Source organism: Tinamus guttatus, unplaced genomic scaffold (genome assembly GCF_059628265.1).
Source record: "Tinamus guttatus ecotype Peru unplaced genomic scaffold, ASM5962826v1 Tinamus_guttatus_pri_ptg000138l, whole genome shotgun sequence".
Lineage (NCBI taxonomy): Eukaryota > Metazoa > Chordata > Aves > Tinamiformes > Tinamidae > Tinamus > Tinamus guttatus.
Window position 1 is genome coordinate 2,849,871 of NW_028288672.1, and position 20,444 is coordinate 2,870,314.

General features: G+C 37.2%; 1 protein-coding gene across 1 annotated transcript in view; it reads right to left on the bottom strand.

Moving 5' to 3' along the window:
* Positions 1–3,220: 3,220 nt before the first annotated feature.
* Positions 3,221–20,444, bottom strand: part of IL17REL (interleukin 17 receptor E like) — a 40,381-nt gene continuing 23,157 nt past the window's right edge. The window contains exons 5-17 of the mRNA XM_088521899.1: positions 19,687–19,801; positions 18,240–18,284; positions 17,499–17,638; positions 17,262–17,333; positions 15,229–15,283; positions 13,350–13,513; positions 10,803–10,850; positions 10,144–10,201; positions 9,716–9,861; positions 7,116–7,175; positions 6,059–6,116; positions 4,132–4,186; positions 3,221–3,248 (exon numbers count right to left, since the gene is read on the bottom strand). Of these exons, the coding sequence (XP_088378025.1) occupies positions 3,221–3,248; positions 4,132–4,186; positions 6,059–6,116; positions 7,116–7,175; positions 9,716–9,861; positions 10,144–10,201; positions 10,803–10,850; positions 13,350–13,513; positions 15,229–15,283; positions 17,262–17,333; positions 17,499–17,638; positions 18,240–18,284; positions 19,687–19,801 (1,044 nt within the window). The remainder of the gene's footprint in view (positions 3,249–4,131; positions 4,187–6,058; positions 6,117–7,115; positions 7,176–9,715; positions 9,862–10,143; positions 10,202–10,802; positions 10,851–13,349; positions 13,514–15,228; positions 15,284–17,261; positions 17,334–17,498; positions 17,639–18,239; positions 18,285–19,686; positions 19,802–20,444) is intronic.

Sequence of the window (20,444 nt, forward strand, 5' to 3'; positions counted from 1 at the left end):
CAGTTATATACTACAGAATCAAAATTGGGAGTGGGTGAGATCTGTTTTGAGATAGATGGTCTCCAGGCAAACGTAAATTCAAGAGTTCCTGGAAATCCGATAAAGGAACTGATCCTTTCTCATTTGGTTTAAGCTTTGAAAAAATAGAAAATATCTAGTAGATAAAAGGGACACATTTCTTCAAAATGTGACCCAGTGATACTGAACCCAATGGCTCAGAGCAGCCGAAAGCAGGAAGAGGGTGGGAATCATAGCTCCCACCATTGCTACTGGACTTGGTCCATCAGATGCGGGACTTGGTCCAGCATCACACTGCTGAAGAGCTTTCTGGATAAGAAAGACAAATTGTCTTCACAGTCCAGGAGAGATATTTCTGTGTACAACAGAAAAGTTAGCAGGGATATAAGATACAGTACAAAGTCACCATTTTTTTTAAAGTCCCCCTTTTTTAAGAGAGTTTCTGTGTGCTTACCTGGTATAGAAGCAAGATGAGGAGACTTACTCATTGAAACTTTATACAGTAAGTTGAAGCAAATACATTTTCTTCTGTTTGCCAAGAACAAGTACATGATCAAGTTGCCATGCCACATTACATTCAGTCAACATGTTATCTAAGGAGCTAACAGGAGTGGCCCTCCTCCACTCCCCCATGCTTAGGCTGTTTCACTTGCACTGGCTGACATGTACCTGGCTCTGCAGGTCAGGGTGTGAAATCAGCTTAGAAACAACCCTACAAAAGTAGCCATTATTTCTCTGCCTATTTACTTCGCTGGAGCAGTTTATCAGAAGGCCAGAAAAGGGATGGGTCAGGAACTCGCAGCCTGTAGAGCACTGGGTTGGATCCCTGTTGCTGTGGCTCAATGAATATATAAGTACTCATTAGAATGTGGCAATTCACGCAGGCCTCTTTTAACTGTATCTTGGGTAAAGGAAATGTACCCACTACCACAAATAAAAGATATGAAAGATACTGCATCACGATCAGTCTGGTTTCCCACACCAGACTGATTGAAGTATCAGTGTGACAAGTGGAAATAAATGCCTAAATAAGTGAAAGAAGACAGCTTTAATTTATGTGGTAACTTAAAACGATATTTTCAAGTTTTTGAAATGCACTGAACACAACTGAAAGTCCTTCAAAGAGATTGCAAAGCATCCATTAGCCCTTTTGCTATATATTGTTGATAACCTGATATATGTTTATATCTTGGAAGAGCTGGAGCATTGATACTCCGTGATAATAGTCAGTGTGTCCATATGAAATAGAAATAAAAAACTGTGAGTTGTCTCAAAACAGGGCAATCAAGCTGGGCCCACAATTAGCAAGAAGGGAACTTCTATCAGCAAAAAAATGGAGGCTTTGCAACATTAGCCAAGTCTGTTGGCAATCACATAGCAAATCTGAGGATTTGGCTGCTATTTTAGCATGTTTGCTTGTGGTTTGGTCAATATTGTGAATAAATTGCATAGTTTGGGTGAGAAAAAGGAAAATATTTCAGGGATCATCAAAGTGAAATTAATACTTTTAGAATTGGAAAAGGCTCTTGTACCTGGGCCTTTCATGTTTGTGACTTGAAATATCACTGTTTAAAGTGTCTTGTGAAATAAGAAAAAGAATAAACTTTTGGTTTTACAACTGTTATGCTAAAGTACACAAATGTCTGGCAGCTTAGTAATGCAAAATTCAAAATTCTTTCTATAAACTTGTCATTGGAGGTGGTGTTTTGTCCAGATTTTGCCATACATATGTAATTCTCAATTCATTTATGGTCTGTGGACATGGTGAAGACTTAGCTGCAATAAAGAGCACCCTATACGAATCAACTTCTCCTACCTAAAAAGCTTTTCCACTGGCTAAAACTTAGGAGAATAGTGTTACAATGCTCTGTCAGTTGACGTTTCTGGCTGCAATCTGGAAGAAACTAAAGGAAAAGAGGATGTCTGAATAGAATGGTCCTTCTCCTTCACAACCAAAGGTCTTCCCTTTCAAATAACTAAAAGGTTTAAAAAAGCTTCCTGGCCACCTCAGGTTTTGGAGCTGTACCACTGCATGGAATAGGAATATATCTAATATATGTGCACTTCACACGAAGAAGTTTTAATATCAAAGGAGCGAGATAGCATTTGTCCTCTGCACAGCCTCATGAAAACCAAGTTTTTGGCACTGCAGATAAGTCTTCTACACCATATTTTTTCTTTTGAAAACTGATCTTTGAAAGTCTTAAAATAAAAACACATTCAGATGGAAAACATTCTTTTATTGATCAGCATCTTCCAGATTTTCACTCCCCACTCTTCTCCTTGATCTCACATGAGCAATTCTACATGGTTTTAGGATTTGTCGTTATTCATGTTTTACTTGACTTTTCATTTCCTTGTTACACAACAGGAAGTAAGGATGGCTCACAGGAGCATTCAGCGAAATAAAGGCCAAATGCTTGATAATCAGTACAATGTGTAATATTGTTCTCAACTGTTGAGTATAAATACTGATAGAGTGAAAAACAACAACAAAAAAAAAACAGTTCAATTAATTTTTTCCATGAAACGCTCTCCTTCTAGAATGGATTTCCACATGATATATTTAAATAGCTATCAAACCAAAGACATATTCTTCCTCAGATAAGTGGGAAGATTCTCTCCAAGTCAAATACAAATGCAAACAACACAAAAGGCAGCTCTCAGGAATACATTCTCTCACAGTGAGGTCATCAGAATGGCATCAGAAAACAAAGGAAATTACAAAGTAGGATAATGTAATAAAGCTGAAAAGACTTCCTCTCTTCTTTATTTCCCAGCAACTTTTGCTTATGAGTTAAGATAAGCTTATGACTTACAAATAGGAAAATCTGAAATAGTCACTCTGTAGATACACAGTGTACTTGGAAAGAGCCCATTTTTAGCTCATTATATATGAAACATTAATTTAGAAGGAAAATGTGGACCTGATTCTCTAGCTACATGACCTAAGATATTTTTTTGTTTTTAAAATACTGAGAAATGAGGAATCATAATGTAGCTTCTGTGGGAGATGTTAGAATTGGCCTAACTTGCTAAATATTTCACTTGTGAGAATAATCCCACAGTAGTTAGCAGAAACTGTCAACGTGAGAGAAGACACTTGGAACGTTTGCGAGTCACACCAAAAGACAATCCGATGTTGAGGAGATACTAAAGATCTTAAAAATGTGTTGGTAAATTCATTCACCTGTACCCATCTTCAATGCAAGGAATGCACGCTCTTCAGCCTAAAGGAAACAGAAAATTAAAGAAGATTGGCTTTTTTTCTCAAGTGAAAAAAATCATTTATCTTATGACAAGGAAAAGAGGAAAAGGCTGCCTTAAATCAAGGATCAAAGCACCTTCCCAACTAAAGGTGGGAAGCCATGATTTCCTCAAGGAAACCTAAAGGTTTTTCTCCCCATCTTTCCACAAAGCCTTCTCAGAGTGTCTCTGCTCCTTGTGCTGCGAGTTTCAGATGAAAAATCTTCTTCACTAGCATCACATGCCATGAAATGGACAGGACACAGGAGGCTGTATGCTACAAAATAGCCACTGCTGTAGGTTACCTCTGATGGGGTGCCATTATATAAAGAGCTTTTTGAATAACAGGGGGTCCCACCAAATCCACCCATGTAATCTGTTGATTACATTAATTACTGTGGTCCAGCTCATTGGCTTGCAGTCTACGTGTTACTGTTTTTCAGAGGGCTATGAGAATGGAGAAAACACTGGAGCAGCTGAGGAAATGTCCCCAGTGAGTGAGAGCACAGAAGGTGCCTGTGATCTCCCTACCAATGCCAGGGAGAAAGCACAAGGCAGGTGCTAAGGATATGAGTGTCATGCTCAGCAGATCAGATTGCCCCTGAGTTCTTGAAGGTTGTTGCTTCCTGCTACCTCTGATGCCAGACTGCACTGCCATGCAGCAGAGAGAGGAAAAGCACAGGAGGAAGCAGTGGCTTCAAGGGCAACAATGCTGGGGAGAGACAGGAACCAGATATTCTTACAGGCAAGTACTGAGTTCACTCAGATATTGTCCCTCTTTAGAAAGGGTAACAATATATTTTCAGGGTTAACACTATGAGCTCTTGAACATTTTTAAACCATATATGGAAGAGAGAGTCTGGGTACCTGTGTGTCATGGCCTTTGCTGGGCTTCCATCACTGTATGTCTGCCTGTGAAAACCTGAAGAAACAAGCTCAAATGTAGGTTGCCATTTTTTAAATTACGGCTCGTGTATTTTCTTTCATATTAACTGATTCTGGTTATTGGTTTATTTGGAATAAATATATATTTTTTAAAAGTTTAAATAAGGCCTTGAAATGTTTGTGTATGTTAAAGAAAATCTAGAGAAGTGTCCAAAAATTTAAAAGAACACCAAGTTTTGCCTATAAAACACACACAAAAAGGTTTTTGTTTTTCTTGCTATGTTCTCTAGAACATATAAGGTTAAATCACTCTAACTACAAAGCATGGCTACTGACAGAAAAATATACTAAAAGACAATATGCAAGTCCATTATACATGAAGAACACTTTTCTTCAACTTGGAAAGAGAATAGGTTTTGTGATGGCTAGCTACAGTGGTTTTTATAAAAGATACTGCCTTCACTGGGATCCTGGATTTGAGCTGCAAAATGCATGTTACTAATACCACCACTGTTTCGGCCATCTGATGCTGCATGATATTTTAAATAATAGTAATATTGACAATGTAAACTTCCATTTCACAAAGACATATACAATAAATATTTAATCTTTATCTTTGACTCTAACCAGTACCAGCAGCTACAGAGGGAAGCTTCAAAACCCCCCTCCTGACCATGCCTGTGGATTGCATTATCCAAAAACATACAGTTTGGCAGAAGCCATAAAGCATGAGGTTAAAATGGTCCCTATAACAGACACGGCAATCACATATTACAATTCTGATGCCCTGGATATGCACAGTTTCTCCTTTTTTTTTTCCCTCTGAATCTCCATAAGTTCTTTACCAGAACAAAATCCTGTGACAAATTCCACAATTCCGTAGAACATTTCATTATTTTATACACTGTTGTCATATCCTTCACACTGATAGAATGGAAAATATGAATAAGGAAGATACATCCAGATTACATGAATCACAAGCCTCAGAGTATTTAACTGATTCACCTTGTGGGCTTCGTAGGAGCTTTTAGCAGGTAGGAAACCTGAACCACCGTTAGGCAGATCCTTGCCCAGAGAACTGCAGTGACACCCCACCCTGAAGCCACCTCTTTTTTAATACTGGGTTTTCAAAGCTTGAGCTATAGTTAACTGTGAGGCATGTTGAAAGTACTGAGATATTTGTCCTAGGAATTGTCATGTTTACAAGGAACTGGGGGAGGGCAGATTATTTGGGAAGGTTCGAGTGTTTTGTGTGTGTTTTGTTTTGTTTTGTTTGGCAACGCTCAGCCTGAATCTTCCCTAAGTTTTACTGTATTTACACTTTACTTAGTTTTAAGCCTTTACTTGTTTTTACTTCGTTTTAAGCCAGTGAATCCACCCTTGCTAAGCACTTCACCTTAAGTCCCCAAACCTCAGTTTACTCTGGGGGTGTGTTTCAAATCATAATAGAAATAATTTTCTGTAGTTTCTACTGGGAATTTCTACTGTCCCATTTGCAGAGGTGGAAAATCAGCAGAAGGGCTGTGCTGCAATCTCTGCAGTGACAGCACGGTGTGCCTGCTTGCCAGGGACTGCTTTTAACTAGTTACCTCATGCACTCACTGCAAGGTAAACGTAGGTGTGGTGCACAGGACTTGGCACAGGCTGAAAAAGTCACCCAAGAAGCAGAGGAAAGAGCTGCAGAAGTTGCCCTTGCAGTAGCTAATTAAATTATAGTTTGGCTACACAGGTCCATTGCTAAAAGGGAAGCTGAGCATATCGAGCTCACCTGTAGGCATCCATTTTTGGTCTGATGAATCACAGTAAAAAGTGTACAAAATAATGAATGTTCTAGGGAATTAAAATGTCGGTCTACTGGTAAAAACACATTTCACAGTCTGATTTTTCTTTTGTTATCATTAATACTTACCACAATGGATATCACAGATCTGTAGTGGAACTGAATAATCTACATCTGTCCTCCAGCCCTTGTAAAAGAAAGAATTAATTCTTATTCGCCTTTCAGCACACTAGTACTGAACATTTGCCTTGACAAAATTAGCATTGCTTTATTTGTTTACTCATCTGACTGCATTTTTAATCTGTTTTTAAATAAATGCATTATTGGTCTCGCCTACATTTAGCAAGTCTAATCACTTTTAGGTTTCTAAAGCATAAAAAGTTAATCAGAATTCTTTTTGTGCAGAATTTTATTTGTCAGATAATGTCTTATTTTCATGATAGACTATTTAGGTAGGGAAATGTCAGTTTTGCCATCGAATCTGTTTCACTGGGGAAGGAAAAATCCCATCCACTGCCCAGAAGGCTCTTGCCAGGCTCCCTTTCATCTTCCCCGGAAGGGAAGGTGAAGCCGCCTTCCCAGGCAGCTGCTGGGGCCTGGCAGCTCAAGTTGCCACTCTGGTGTCCTATGGTCTGCGAGAGCACTGAGCTCCACAGTGGCATCACACTGTTCCTTTCCTATTAGCATGGTCTAAATAAAGTTCAGTTACACAAACAATGTGCAAAGACAGTCAGAAATAGTTTGCTCAGCTCTGCTTTTGGGAGTGCTAATTCTAGCATACTACGTGCTTACTGTGCTGCTTAGTATATATATGCCTAGCCTTTCTCAGTTAATGTCAGTTTTTGAAACATTCATCTACTATTCACTTAGATTTTTTGACTAACTTTTTATTACAAAGGAACACATAAAGACAGGATTAACAATTTTCTGTTGGTATCCCTTTATCCGCCACCAACAAAGCAGCTAGATCAGGAGAGCAACTTCTGTGTTAATTAATATAATCTCAACCAGAGGTGGTGGCAGCAAATCAAGCTATAAATAATGCTCTTTGCCAACTTCATTTACAGCATAATCAGATTTGGCGAGGAGAAGGAAACTGCAAGACAGCCTGCTGGTTTCCTGCATTTTCTTTTTTGATGACTTGCAAATTTTTTACAGTGCATCTGGCAAAAATTAAAACACATACCTGAATGCAAATTGTTGACTCACACATTTCCCGGGACATAGTGATTGATACAGAATCTCCCTAATGAAAACAAAGTGGAAAGCTATTATTTTCTATACCTTGGTAAAGTGAAAATATGCATTGTCTCTCTCCAGCTCTTCGGTTCATTTGCCAATAATGCTGTATGTTCCACAGCCTCCAAAAATTAACATAGTGTATTCATTATGGAAGATTATTTATTTTCAGGGATCATCCCTGGGTCTCAATAACCATATGAAGCTGATGTAGTTTTGCCAAGCACAGTTTGGGAAGCACAGAACGAGGGTTGATTTTCCTGCATTTAATGAAGTATCATAAGTGAGGACACCACCCCCCACAGCTACTGACACCAGTCAGCCACTGAACATCTTCACTTCTGTTCTCTAGTGTACATGAACTTGAAAGAAACACCATTTCTTTGCAGTTCTTCAGGGTTGCCCATCACATTGTATACTGAGAACAAGTTCAGCCTTAGGGTAGACTTGTCCTAAATGACTAGTCTGCCACTTAAAATGTGATTGTTTGTGGTTTGTCCTCAAAAGAATAAGTTACTCCAATAATAACTACTCACCCTAGAACTCTTCTACTTAATATGGCAAAATTAACCAAATTTGGGGTAAAAAAGGCTAACATATTCTTACTCCAGTAGTCTTACGGCAACAGTATTAAACAGGGATTACTGTTTCTCGGAGCACAGTTAAGTCATAATGAAACTTTTGTGCATATCACTCTTGGTGCTGGACAGGAACTGTGTGCAATGTAGGTGGGGGCTCCCATTGTGTTGAGGCAGCAGAGGAAGCAACAGCTTCTCATCAATGGGAAGAAAATGAGCATTTCTAAATACTTCGGTGCCCTTCATGAGACACCCACTACCTCACCTAGCTGTGATTTCTCACTGCTCTGCCATTACTCTTCTTACCTATCCATTCAAACAGGGTGCCTCTGAAACCAAAAGGTCTAAATTATACAATCTTACGTGGAAAAAAAAAAGGTCAGATAAAGGGAAGTGCCAGTGGTAAGTGTTCACTGAACTCAATGTTTAGCCAATCTCCTACCATAGAGATCTGCATCTCTGACAGTAATATAATGTGTCCCCAGATATCCTGCCCCATTAGGAATAACTCTTAATAGTCCCACCAGTGCCTTCTGTGATCTATATTGATCAGGAAAGCTGTTTTCTCCTAAACCTTCTTTCTCAGTGGCTTGCAGCTCTAGGGTCTCCAGGACAAGTTAAAATGTTTCACCTGAGCATGTGCAGCAAAGTAAGCTCAGAGTTGGGAAATACATTTTCTCTGTCAAGTGCAGAGACAGAGATGTAATAAAAACCTAAATTAATTAATTATAAAATTAATGCAGCTTTCCGTGTTAACCCCTTGAAATATAAATGCTGATTTAAGGCTGACTGCTTGCCAGCTACCCCTGGTATATGCACCCGGTGCATCAGAGGTACCAGAAAAATATCACACAACGGCAGCTCATACCTGCACACAGTGCAAAGTAAGATGAACAGCTGGAATATATCCTGAAAAAGAGTACACGTGGCAGAGCTACAGCACGCTCCTCTCTCCCTGAGCCCCCTAAAGCACGGCAGTGTCAACGAACACAGGCAGGAATAAGAAGAGACATCACAATATAGAGATTTCTCAGCTTCTCAGCTTCCTGTGTGTCATCTGATACACATGGTAGATGGAGAGACGACAGGAGCACACACATTGGAGCTGTCTCAGTGGGAGCTGGGAGGATTCCTCTCAACATGGCAGTCCTAGTAGCTCCTAGACCTATAATAATATTTCTAATAGTCTCCTATTTGAGAAATAATGCTATAGACACTCTTCTGCTCTTTGACCCCACATTCTCTGTAGATCACAGGTCAGGCCAGTAAGGTAACTCTGGCATGCAGGATTGAAGGGTAAGGGAAAGCCACAGAGCTACACCAAAAAGGTATGAGATATGGGCTCAGTGTATGACGTATGGGCATAGTTGCAAGAGAAGAATGAGGCTCCCTTTTAATGAATAGCTGATGCCTGAAACAGCAATTCTCCCACAGTCTTTTCCCTGCTTTTGCTGGAATAAATAGTTGTATAGTCACACAGCTGGATTGAAAGCTAATTTGGCTGAAAACTTACCTTTTTGTGCACTGAGTTAGTTTTGGCAACCATGGGATTTAGAGTGGCTGGAGATCATTGTGTAATTATGCTCTAAGTCTTATATTTCATGATGTGAGATTTGGCAGGTCTGCTGCATCAGTGACTCGTATATGAAATGTTAACAATAACGTTTCCTATGTACATAATACGTATACTGCACCACAAAAATGATGCTAAAAGAATATTAGTGTTCCACTCAGTAATAACTTCCTTTGATGTGACTCATTTGACTTCAACATCCTTATTTATATCTTTCTTCAGTATGAGATCAGAATGACAACTACATGCTTTAAATATGTTCCATTAATTGTTTCAGTATGTACACACATGGGCTTATTAATGCATTCAGGCTGCGCAGTGATAAATGGATTAATAATGAATACAGTTAAACAAGTTAAGAAGACTTAAAACGTCTAAGAAATAATATATACAAACCGCAGAGACTGAATGGCGCATCCCGACAGCTTCACATGAGGCCAGCTGTGTTCTGTTACACACAAGCACGGAGAATTGCGCCTTGGTTTGGGATGTGAAGAAAACGTGTATCTGCTCTGCCAGTGCAGCAGTTCTCATTTTCCAAGCTGATATTTAAGGAAAATAGACTTACTTTTACCATATATTATATTTAAAATTGTTGCATTAAGAATAAAAGCCATTTTAATTAGTTGAGTACCATCAAATAACATGCAAACGACAACACATAGGAGTAACAGACCACCAAATCTCTTTGCTGTAATTCATAGGCTATAGTGATTTGAACACTTGAAAAAGGACAAAGCTTGTTTGCTGGAGAAGACTCATATCTAGAGATTGATTTAAGTATCTTTCACAATTTAATATTATCTAATAAAACAATTATTTACCTGGGAATTCTCCATGAGCGAATGGACATTTAACCCAAGAGCCTTGCTTGGTTGTAAACTGAAAGCAGAGAAATCCATTAGGAAAACTGATTTTTCCATTTGAATATGTTTCCGATTCACCATCATCACTGCATTTCAGTGAGGCAGAAAGTAAAACTACAGATTTCCTGCTCTGTGATATCTTCTAACCCGTGATTTGAACTGGTCTGGGGTAAACCCCAGTTTTTCAGACACTGATGCACATGCAGTTCATTGTCTTAAAAGTAAGAGAACAGAAACCAGTAATATGCCTAGATTAATAATATGCCTAGATTACACTTTTGTGAAGCAGCACAATATAAGGTGATAATGTATGTAGCCCATCAAAAAAATGAATACATGCTTTAGAGTTTGCAGTGTGTGAAGTAAGACATTTTCTCTGCTATTCGTAAGATGAAGAAAACTGGTGGCACAATTTGATTTGCATCACATCTAGCATTTCTTCTGCACTTTGAAAGAACCTCCTTTTAATTTACTCTTTCACATTTCCTTCATTCTTACTCCCTCTTTATCAGACATATAAAAGAAACATTCATGCCAAAGGATATTAACAACAACTTCTTTGATAACTAACATAAAGAAAGGCAGTAAATAGGTCATTTAGAAGAAAATTGCTTTACCTTCATGCAAAGTCTTGGGTGAGTGTCCACACGAGAATATTTAACCTGCTTGAAAAGACAGCGGTTAGCATTAGCTAGTTTCATTATCTAGCTTCACAAGATTAATTATCTAGGATTTTCTAGATTTGATTACTGAGATAGGAGCAGCTTTGTTTACTGTATAAGTATCTCAATGAATAATAGGTATAACACTGCCTTAAGTTACTAAATAAATCACTTGCTCCTACCCATAGCATGTAGCATTTTTGACATTCATTCTGACCTGGTATAGCTAAATCGTTTGATTCTCTGGTGACTTGTTTAAGAAATTCTAATTACACAGTCTTCTTGTTCCAGGGCCTTATTTACCAGGCATCACCAACTCAGCAGAATAGTTAAACACAGAATCATAGAACAGAATCATAGAATCATTAGGGTTGGAAAAGACCTTCAGGATCATCAAGTTCAACTGTAAACCCATCACCACCATGCCTGCTAAACCATGTCCCTAAGTGCCTCATGTACACATTTCTTGAACACTGCCATATTCTCAAAAGTGCTGTTGAAGGCTTTCTGAGGCTTCTGAGGCTTCATTTTCAATTGAATAAATTCTCAATTTTCAGTATCCCTATTCAAGAAAAAACTTAAACATAGACCAAATTTTAAATAATTGCTTAACTGACTTGAAAAATGTTTCTTTAATGAATTGCAATCACTTAAACTATCAAAGACTTCAACATAAAAAGTCCAATATAAGCAATTACTACATGTATAAGTCATCTTACTTAAGTGGCTGTGACAGAACCAACCAACAGCCCTACACACAACAGGCAAAGTAACACCTCGTTCCTGTAATTTCTTGAGAACAAGCTGGAGGCCTATCTATGGCAGCAATAAGAGAGTCATGGGAAAGGTTCCCTAAGAACCAGACATGGAAGCTCAGACATGGAAATAGCATTACCCTGGACAAAGAAAGACACCCAAATTGCAGAGCAGAGAGTTGTAACTTTGGGGTCTGATTCAGCACATGTGCATATCATTACAGTGTGTAGCCCCATGTGGATTTAATGGGGCAGGTTGACAGGAGGAACCTTTTCAGTGGTCTCCAGCACAGTATGAAGATATTCTTCATTATTACAATTGCATGCCAAAAAAAAAAAAAAAGGACTAAATCCAGTATCAAGAAGAAGAATTAGAAAAAGGAAAATTAATCCAGTCCATGAGTATTAATACTCAGCCATTAAAAGGAATGGGTAAACGTGGGAAAACACTCGTTGTCTGGTACTAAACTAATTGGATTGTCCTATTGGTCATAGATATGACAAATGTCATCCCAACCTCATTTTAGACTGACTGACTTCTTTTTTCTTTTTCCTGCAAACATTGAGTTGTGTTTGTTGTCAGCAGATGGTGAACTCCGCAGGGAGTACTCACATGTGTCAAATTAAATATATTTGTTTTTGCAAGAATAAAGCTTTGCTGAAAGCTAGGCAGAAAATGGTGAATCAGTGTAAGCACCACAGGTTTGGCCAGGAGTCTCTCATATTTTCAGTGTTTCTTCAGTATTTATAAGATCAAACATTCAAAAGTCTTGAGTCAATCTTGATAAATCATCTCACCAGAATAAGACTCAAAGTTTCAAAAATGAAGATTTGAATTTGGTTTTATTTGCCTTTTCAGTTTTTACCTCAAGTTGACTAGCTTCTTTACACAATCAGGAAGGCCTGAAACCTTTCAAGGTGAAAGTGGAAATTCTAACCAACCCTCATAAATCTAGTGCATTCAATATCAGGTAACTTTGGATTAAGTATGAAGCAGTTTGAGCTACACACAATCCTTTTCAGTTTTAAAGTATGAATGCAGGAAAAGCTAAGGTGCTCAGTATTTCAACAGACAAAGTTTCAAGATATTGAACTAGGTTCAAGAAGGCACTTCTTTCTTTGAAAAAATCTTAAGAGAGCAAAAAACAATCATGCCCTATCAAGGTACAAATACACCTCCAATAAGACATAAAGAGAGTCAGATTCATCTCACTTATGTCTTAGATGCCTATGCGTTAAACATATACATTTGATCTAATCACAGTAGATTCCTGTCATAGTCAATGAAGAGAAACAGCTACCTTTAGGGAGACATCCCCCTGACCCGTCGTATATGCCTATCTTCAGATGAGGAGCACAGTTTTCTGAGAAGGACTGAGTACTTTAAAAGGAATCTGGGTTGAATAGCTGAGACTTGGACATCTATCTTTTAGACAACAAAGTCAGAGCAGATGAATCATGCCTTTGCTATAAATGAAAAGCAGACTCTCTTACCCCAAAGAATTTAGGAAACATTATGAGCTTCACAATCACTCCACTTTTTGTTCCCTAATAGCAAGTTAGCCAATTTTGAGCTCTCTGAATAAAGCATATGGTTATAAGAACAGACTGGGATTATGAACAATTTTAAGTATCAGAGAAGAATTTACAACTGCCCTTAGTCTAGCTTTTTGCATGATGCATTTAGTCACAACTTTCTAGCACGACTCTCAGTCTCAGTTTGAAAAGAAATCTGCGTGGCTCTTACCTTCTCGGGAGAACTTTTGGAAGTGTTTTGTATATCTTCACAGTGGTGGTTAGGCTTCATTAACCTGCACAGGTTAACCGTGACAAACACAGGACAGGCTGGCTCCCAAGCTAAGGTTTGTGTGATTGGATTATAAACAATATTATCCCATAACGCCTTTGTATCTGTACAGAAAGAGTGGAAACATTACTCAAGATGTCTAAAAAATGAATCAAACTCATTCATAAATTTGCTACCTATATATGTGCTTAAAACCCAAACCATTGTTTTTCCATTTCTTGTCATTCCATAATTTCATCCTACCAAAGTGTTGGCATTTTGCTGAAGTACCTACGAGTACTGTGATGGCCATCAGGCACCACCAGGGAATGGCACTGCGTGTCTGAAGTGGACTGTACCAGTTCATGGAAGTGTATTCTCTGCCCAACAGTTACAGAGGGAGCAGAGTGCAGGTGGACTCCTAATCAAAGACTTTCATGTCCTGCAAATACTTTGGGAGGAAAATCTTGAAAATCTGCCTACTTGGATTTCTAAGATGAGTGAACAAACGATGCCTATGACTCCTGAAAATGTAGCAAAGTGAAGGAAAGCAGTCTACATCAAAGAGTGGAAATACAAGGCAGCAAAATTCAACTCTCATCAAAATCTCATCAAGCATAACAACAATTCTAGTTTTCATAGCTTTCTTTTGGAAATGTTCTAAAGCAAAACCTTTTGATATTTTCTATTAGAAATCTTCCAGACCTCTTCATTCTGCAAAACCTTGTACTATCTTTGTACTATCTTAACTTTCTATCCTAATGAATATATATCAAAATACTGAGAATTTCTATGAAGTGGAAATATCAACTTTTTTTACAACTTCATTTTGCAGCAAATGGCTAGGTACTGTAAAGCTAATGTTAAGAGAAGATTTATTCTAACCAAAAAAGTCCTGGTTCCCAGGGACTCTAGCAGAGTTTTCACAGATACATTTTGAATGTGCAGGAGTCTGTAATATTACAGCTATAGTTATAATCCTAACAGAACATAGCTAGCACCAAAACAAAGATTTGTTTGTCTCCAAGCCTTTTCCAGGCCTGCTCACAGACTTATTAAATGACTCTGCTCCTCTTTCATTGCTTTGTGGAATTCATTTATCTACTTTATAATAAAGATGCTTATTTAAATAAATTTTACCCTTCCTACTACTTCATGTTCTTCATTCATCCTCATTTCACTAAATTGCACTGTTTAGTAACTAGTAAATTAACACAAAAGAGGAGCTTGTTTCTGATATGCAACTGTTAATTGATTCCTGCTACATAACTAACTCTATCATCCCAGATTTTTTACGTCAATGAGAAATGTGGCGGGAAAGAACTAGTCTGCTTTAGATATTCCAGTACACAGAGCTGTCGGTTCAGAAATATAGAAAGTTTAAAAATACAAAAAAAAATTGCCTTGAAAGTTGGAACTCTACTGTGCTTTATATTCTAAATAGCTGTGTTAATGCAGTTAACTGTGTTCATTCTCACTCCTAGTTCCCTCTTTCAAGCTGGTGCCATGTGCCTCTCTCAAATCTCTCCTTAAAGCTTTCCTCTTACATCACCATTCCAAGACTGACCTCAGTGGCTTTTCTTCTTTCTGGCCAGTTAATGTGTGATTTAAGAAAACACGGGAAATTACAAGAAAATTATTTAATGCTTATATTGCCATAAACTTTGTGAACAATTTAATCTGAAAGAAAGCTATTTCATCCATCCACATTACAATCAAAAAGAAAAACAATTTCCATAACATTTTGTAGTATATGATTTTCAACTTAGTTGCATATCCAATTACAATATACTACTGGAACTGCTAGAAACTACTCAGAGAGTTATCACATAATACTTGCCATTTTCAAATGGGCAAAGTTGTGTCCTCCTTGCATCTGGAATTGCCAACCAGCCCTACAACAGAAGAAGTCATCGTTGGTGAAAGATTCTCAGATACATCAATCTTTAACATGTCAAGAGAGAATGTGACAAAGAACCTTTTCATCAAAGAATGTGTTATGTGCTAGTTGTGTTATATATGTGCTATGTGCTTCACCAAGTTGTGTTATATATGTGCTATGTTTATTATAAAGCTTTGAGAAGTATTTTTAGCAAGATGTTTTGCACTACTCAGTTAAGGCATGGCTCATCATTTGGGGAACTGGATTTGAAGGACCAGGCAATCCTTTCTAGTATATATTGAGTCATATATTCTGCATAATTTTCTTTAGAAAATCTGCCAGTTTAATATTTTTGTTCATTTTTTTATACCCTCATTATTTTCCAGGGGCCTCAGAAGTAATCTAAGGATGATGGCATACCTACGACTTACTTATTAAACCTAGCCTTTATTATGGTAAAGGATGTGTCCTTAAAATATAATGACTAACACTTAATTTGCAATTCTCAAATACCTGTGCATGTCTAGTCACCGTGCCCTAATTATTCAGATTCACATGCAAATGTTTCTATTACTCACAGTTGACAAACACAGTTCCCATTGATTTGCCCAGCACTAATCACATTGTTGAATTTATTGTATATATATATATATATATATATATATATATGTACTGGGTGGAAAAATATTATTTCCGTGACCTCCTACCTTTCAGAATGAAGTAAAAGAAAAGTGTAGGTTTGCAAGAGAGCTCCTGGTTCATCTCTAAGATATCTCTTGTTAGGTGTCTACACATCTGAATGTGACTAATGTGCCCTACGCATGTGAAGATCTAGTTAGTGCAGCAGTTCAAAGTGCTATTCAACTCATCCAAAAATGGGCATTAACATATGATTAGTTGAGCAACTCAACTATTGTATAGTTGCTTGATCATTGTATTAACTACCCACAAACCATAAGAGTTTGGAACATCTAATTTGGAACATTTAATTCAAATATCAATATCTACAGCTGGACATCTACACTTAGCAATCTTAATCAGCAAACTGCAAAATTCCTTGAGAAATTAGGTTACATAGTATCTTTGCATCTCATCAAGCTCATTTTAAATTGGTTTGATCAATTTTTATTCCTTTTTTTTTTCTGAAAAATATTCCAAAATCTAACTTCTCATGGTATCAGAAAAAATGCTTTAGTTACCCTGAATATATTCATTGAATGCAGTTTATCCCCCTTCATTCATTCTTGCATTTTACAGTAAGAATATTTTTATTAGCGCAAGTGCATGAATTGATACTTCTACCACTTCCTCCTCCTCTAGTTATTTTACCTACAAAGATCTTCAGACTCTTCCAGTTATCCTGATTCTCTTCTATTTTGGTTCTCAGCTGACATATATATGCTGACATATTTCTCAAATGTATTATCAGCAAATTCATTAACATACTCCCACTTCTTTTGGGAATGTCACTGATTAAAGAATTATATGGGGATTGTTTTAAGTTTGGTCCTTAAATAACTTTCCTATCAACATTGCCCAATGCAACAGAAGTTGTTGAATTAGTCATGCAGGTATGTGTTTACCTACCCTACAAATCTTGTTCTAACCCCCAGCTTCCTTAATTCAGCTGCTAGTTTCCCATATGATACAATACCAAATCCTCTGCTGAAATTCTAATTAAATCTGATGGTTCTTCCTTGATTTTACATATACATTTTTATATACATATCAACCAATTAGCCTTACACCATATTTTTGGTAAATTAATATGAATTGTATTCCTTTCTCCTTTTATCTCCATGTTTTAATCTGTCTTTCTCAGAAAAAACAAAAAAAAAAGAATGTTTTGAATTATAAAGTGAGAAACCTTAGTTAGAAACTTAGGTCCAGGGCCTTTCTGTATAGATTTTTCTTTCTTGCTTAGGACACAAATATCAGACAAAACCTCTTTAATTGGAAACAAAACATGTGTCAAAATCAGACTGTATTACCTCAATGCAAAGACAAGGGAGTAGCTGAGAATACTTCAGAGAAACTGATTTTAAAGATTCTTTCCCTTTTATCTGAAATGAGAAAGATGATCATGAGTCCAGGGCAATAAATAACTCTTAATACAGGTAAATAAAGATATAGAAGGTCCATTCCTGTAAATATGATCTTAATGAGCATTTCTACTTACAGGTCCCCCTACTCAGTTCAACACAGCAGTAATTCCAGGTTTAACTCACCACAGCAAATGCCCCCACATCTTCACAGGAAAACCATTTGTGGCATAAGCGAACATAATAGTCTTGATCTCGGAGAAAGCTGGATACATTCACTGATATGACTTTCCTGGCCCAGTCTACATTATAATCTAACTTTCCACCTGAGAAGAGAAAAATCAAATATGAAATTACTACATCTGTTTATTACTCTACATATTTCTTATTTTACTGTTTGTTTAATTTTCAGAATGTATTTCATAACTTGCTGGATATGAAATTCAACATCTAAAGATTCATATCTAGGATGTTTGAATTAATCATTAATTGATCTGTATATATTTACTATCTAGATCTTCCTGAGCATAATCTTGTTTTATGATATATAATGATTTTCATGAGAATTAATGTTAATGATGTTATTCATTTTGAAATTAGCACAGTCAATACTGAAGTGTCAGGACATGTACAGATTGCAACTCAGTCTCAGTATTTGAATTCCTAAGTGATTCATGCATAGATACATATACAGATATTTGAAGCATTAATCCTGATAAACAGGCTGATTATCCTCAGGTTCTTCAGGAATAAAAGCAGCTATGTTAGACAAATCAATATTTGTTGTTTATTTTCCAGGACATAACCTGCAACTACATGATAATTAGACATAGTGTTATATCATAATTTTTTTCTGATATACAGTTATGAAAAGATATCTTTGTATAAGCCATATTTCACATCTTCAATGTATATAGATCAGCTCACCCAAACAGGCTGGAATATATTTTCCCACATCATTATTCCTGCAATCTGCAAAACAGAAACCAGAATTTTCTTCAGAACTGCTTTATTTATATAGCTGTGCAGCTGAGACTGCCAAACTATCTAATTTTTCCCCTTACCACAAACACCGACTGTGTCATAACTTGCATTAAGGATCCTATTTCACCAGTCTAGTGTTTTTACTGTAAAACCCCATCAGCAAGTCAAAAATCTAGGCTATAACTACACTTCTTTATCCAGGACCTTATTATTATTATTATTATTATTATTGTTAAATTGAGTGCTTCCTTGAAAGCCACTCCAATAATTTACCATACTTATTCAACTGATATAAATGTTCATGAATTTTTGTTATTCTGGTCCCATTGTAGGCTTACTAAGAAGAACCCAGTTAATTTCCAGGCAGTTTATGAGAATGAGAGAGCAGCTGACACTTTCAAAACTAATATGTTTGGCTCTCCAAGGTTTATGTGAGAACAACATGAAATAGCTCATAGACCACTTCCTACTGTTTTCACCTCTCTTTGTTTAACTCATTATTCAGTATTTTGCTTTCATTTTCCCCTCACAAGGACAATATTTTCCTGTTTTCCTTTGTTCACACTTCCATGTAACGTGGCTTAAGACCGAGCTTTATAAAACCCGTTTTTTCCCCCGTATATTCACAAAGTACATTTTTTCCCTCAATAATGAAGATGATTTATCATAAAGGTTAAAAATTTTAGATAGAAAGAGGTTTTAACCAGGTGCAGAAGCCCTGTAACACACCTGACTCTGTATGTAAGGGTGATACTGCTCCAAGTGCCACGGGCAAGTGCAGCTCACCTGTAGGCTGTGCCGATGGGACAAGCACAAGCACTGGACTGAACGAGGGGTCCCATTTCATTTTTTGTGCCATGACTTACTTGCAGCAGCCTTGCTATATCTTGGTAGTGCAACAGTGCTGAATGTATTTTTGTATACATATAGTAGGCACTGTAACATGGACCAATGCTATCTTATCCAGTTACATGAAAACAGATGGTAGAACAGCAAGCTAATTCAAAGTGAAAAGAAATTTCTTTTTACTTCCTTATTAAGCTTTTCTCAAAGGGAAAGTGCTTCAGTCATTTCTGAAGCCACTAAAAGACAGCAGAGGCACAGAGAGTGCACAAGACTGGACCACAGGCAAAGACAAAGCACTTGCCAATCACTGGAACACAAATTAGGACCAATGCATAGTACAGATTGACCCTAATCTCTAAAGCAAGCTACATATTTTTATGCACGAAATGAAACATCAAAATGTAGAATACAGTAGATTTTCAGCTGTGAGGTCCAGGTTTGAATGATCAAGCATCATTCAAATCGATGTATCCCAGGAGAAAATCTGTCTTTCATTTCTTTCTTAGCTTTTATTTGAATCATCAATTTAAAGGCGTTTTCCTACCTTCGACGTAATATTCCTGACTCAGCTTTACTTCACAGTAATTTGGTACTGTTTGCATGGTCACATAGATGTGCTGTGCTACATTGACTTCAAAGCAGTTGAATTGAACATGTACCTGTTCAAAACATATGTAAAATTAGGTTTGTGAGTGACTTCTACAACACAGGAATACCATGGTTATCAGCATTAAGCAAACAAGAGCAAGGAAAAGCATTATTCATTTGGATTTATTGTAACATGATGAAGGTAAAAGAAGCAGATACTGTTTAATGAAAGGATTTCAAAGAGTATCAGTACTTCTAATCCTGAAGGTTACTATTCTTCTTCACTCTCAGAAGTCCAAATATCTACAAACTACCAAATACTAAAACCATAGAGATACATGTACCCGATGCTCAATGGATTTCAGAAAGAAATGGTCTTTCATGCTAAAAAAAAAAGTCACAGCATGTAGGCATTTTACCACCATTCTACTCACTGAACTAAAATTAAGAAAATCTTCATAAACATATTTTTTGAGTCATGCCTATAAAATTACCTTATTCTTAAAGATACCGATTATTCACTGCCAGTCCTGCATTGTGACTGTTCTTTGTAGCAACTAGAGGTACAAAAGCTTCCCCACAGGTTCGCGGAAAGAATAAAGAAAGCGAATAAGTTTGGTTTGAAAATCAGCCTTTGTAGAGGCAGGTCCTCTTGCAAACAGATAAGTGGAAAATGGCAGAGAACCAAAGTTACAGGTTATAAATGATCATTTT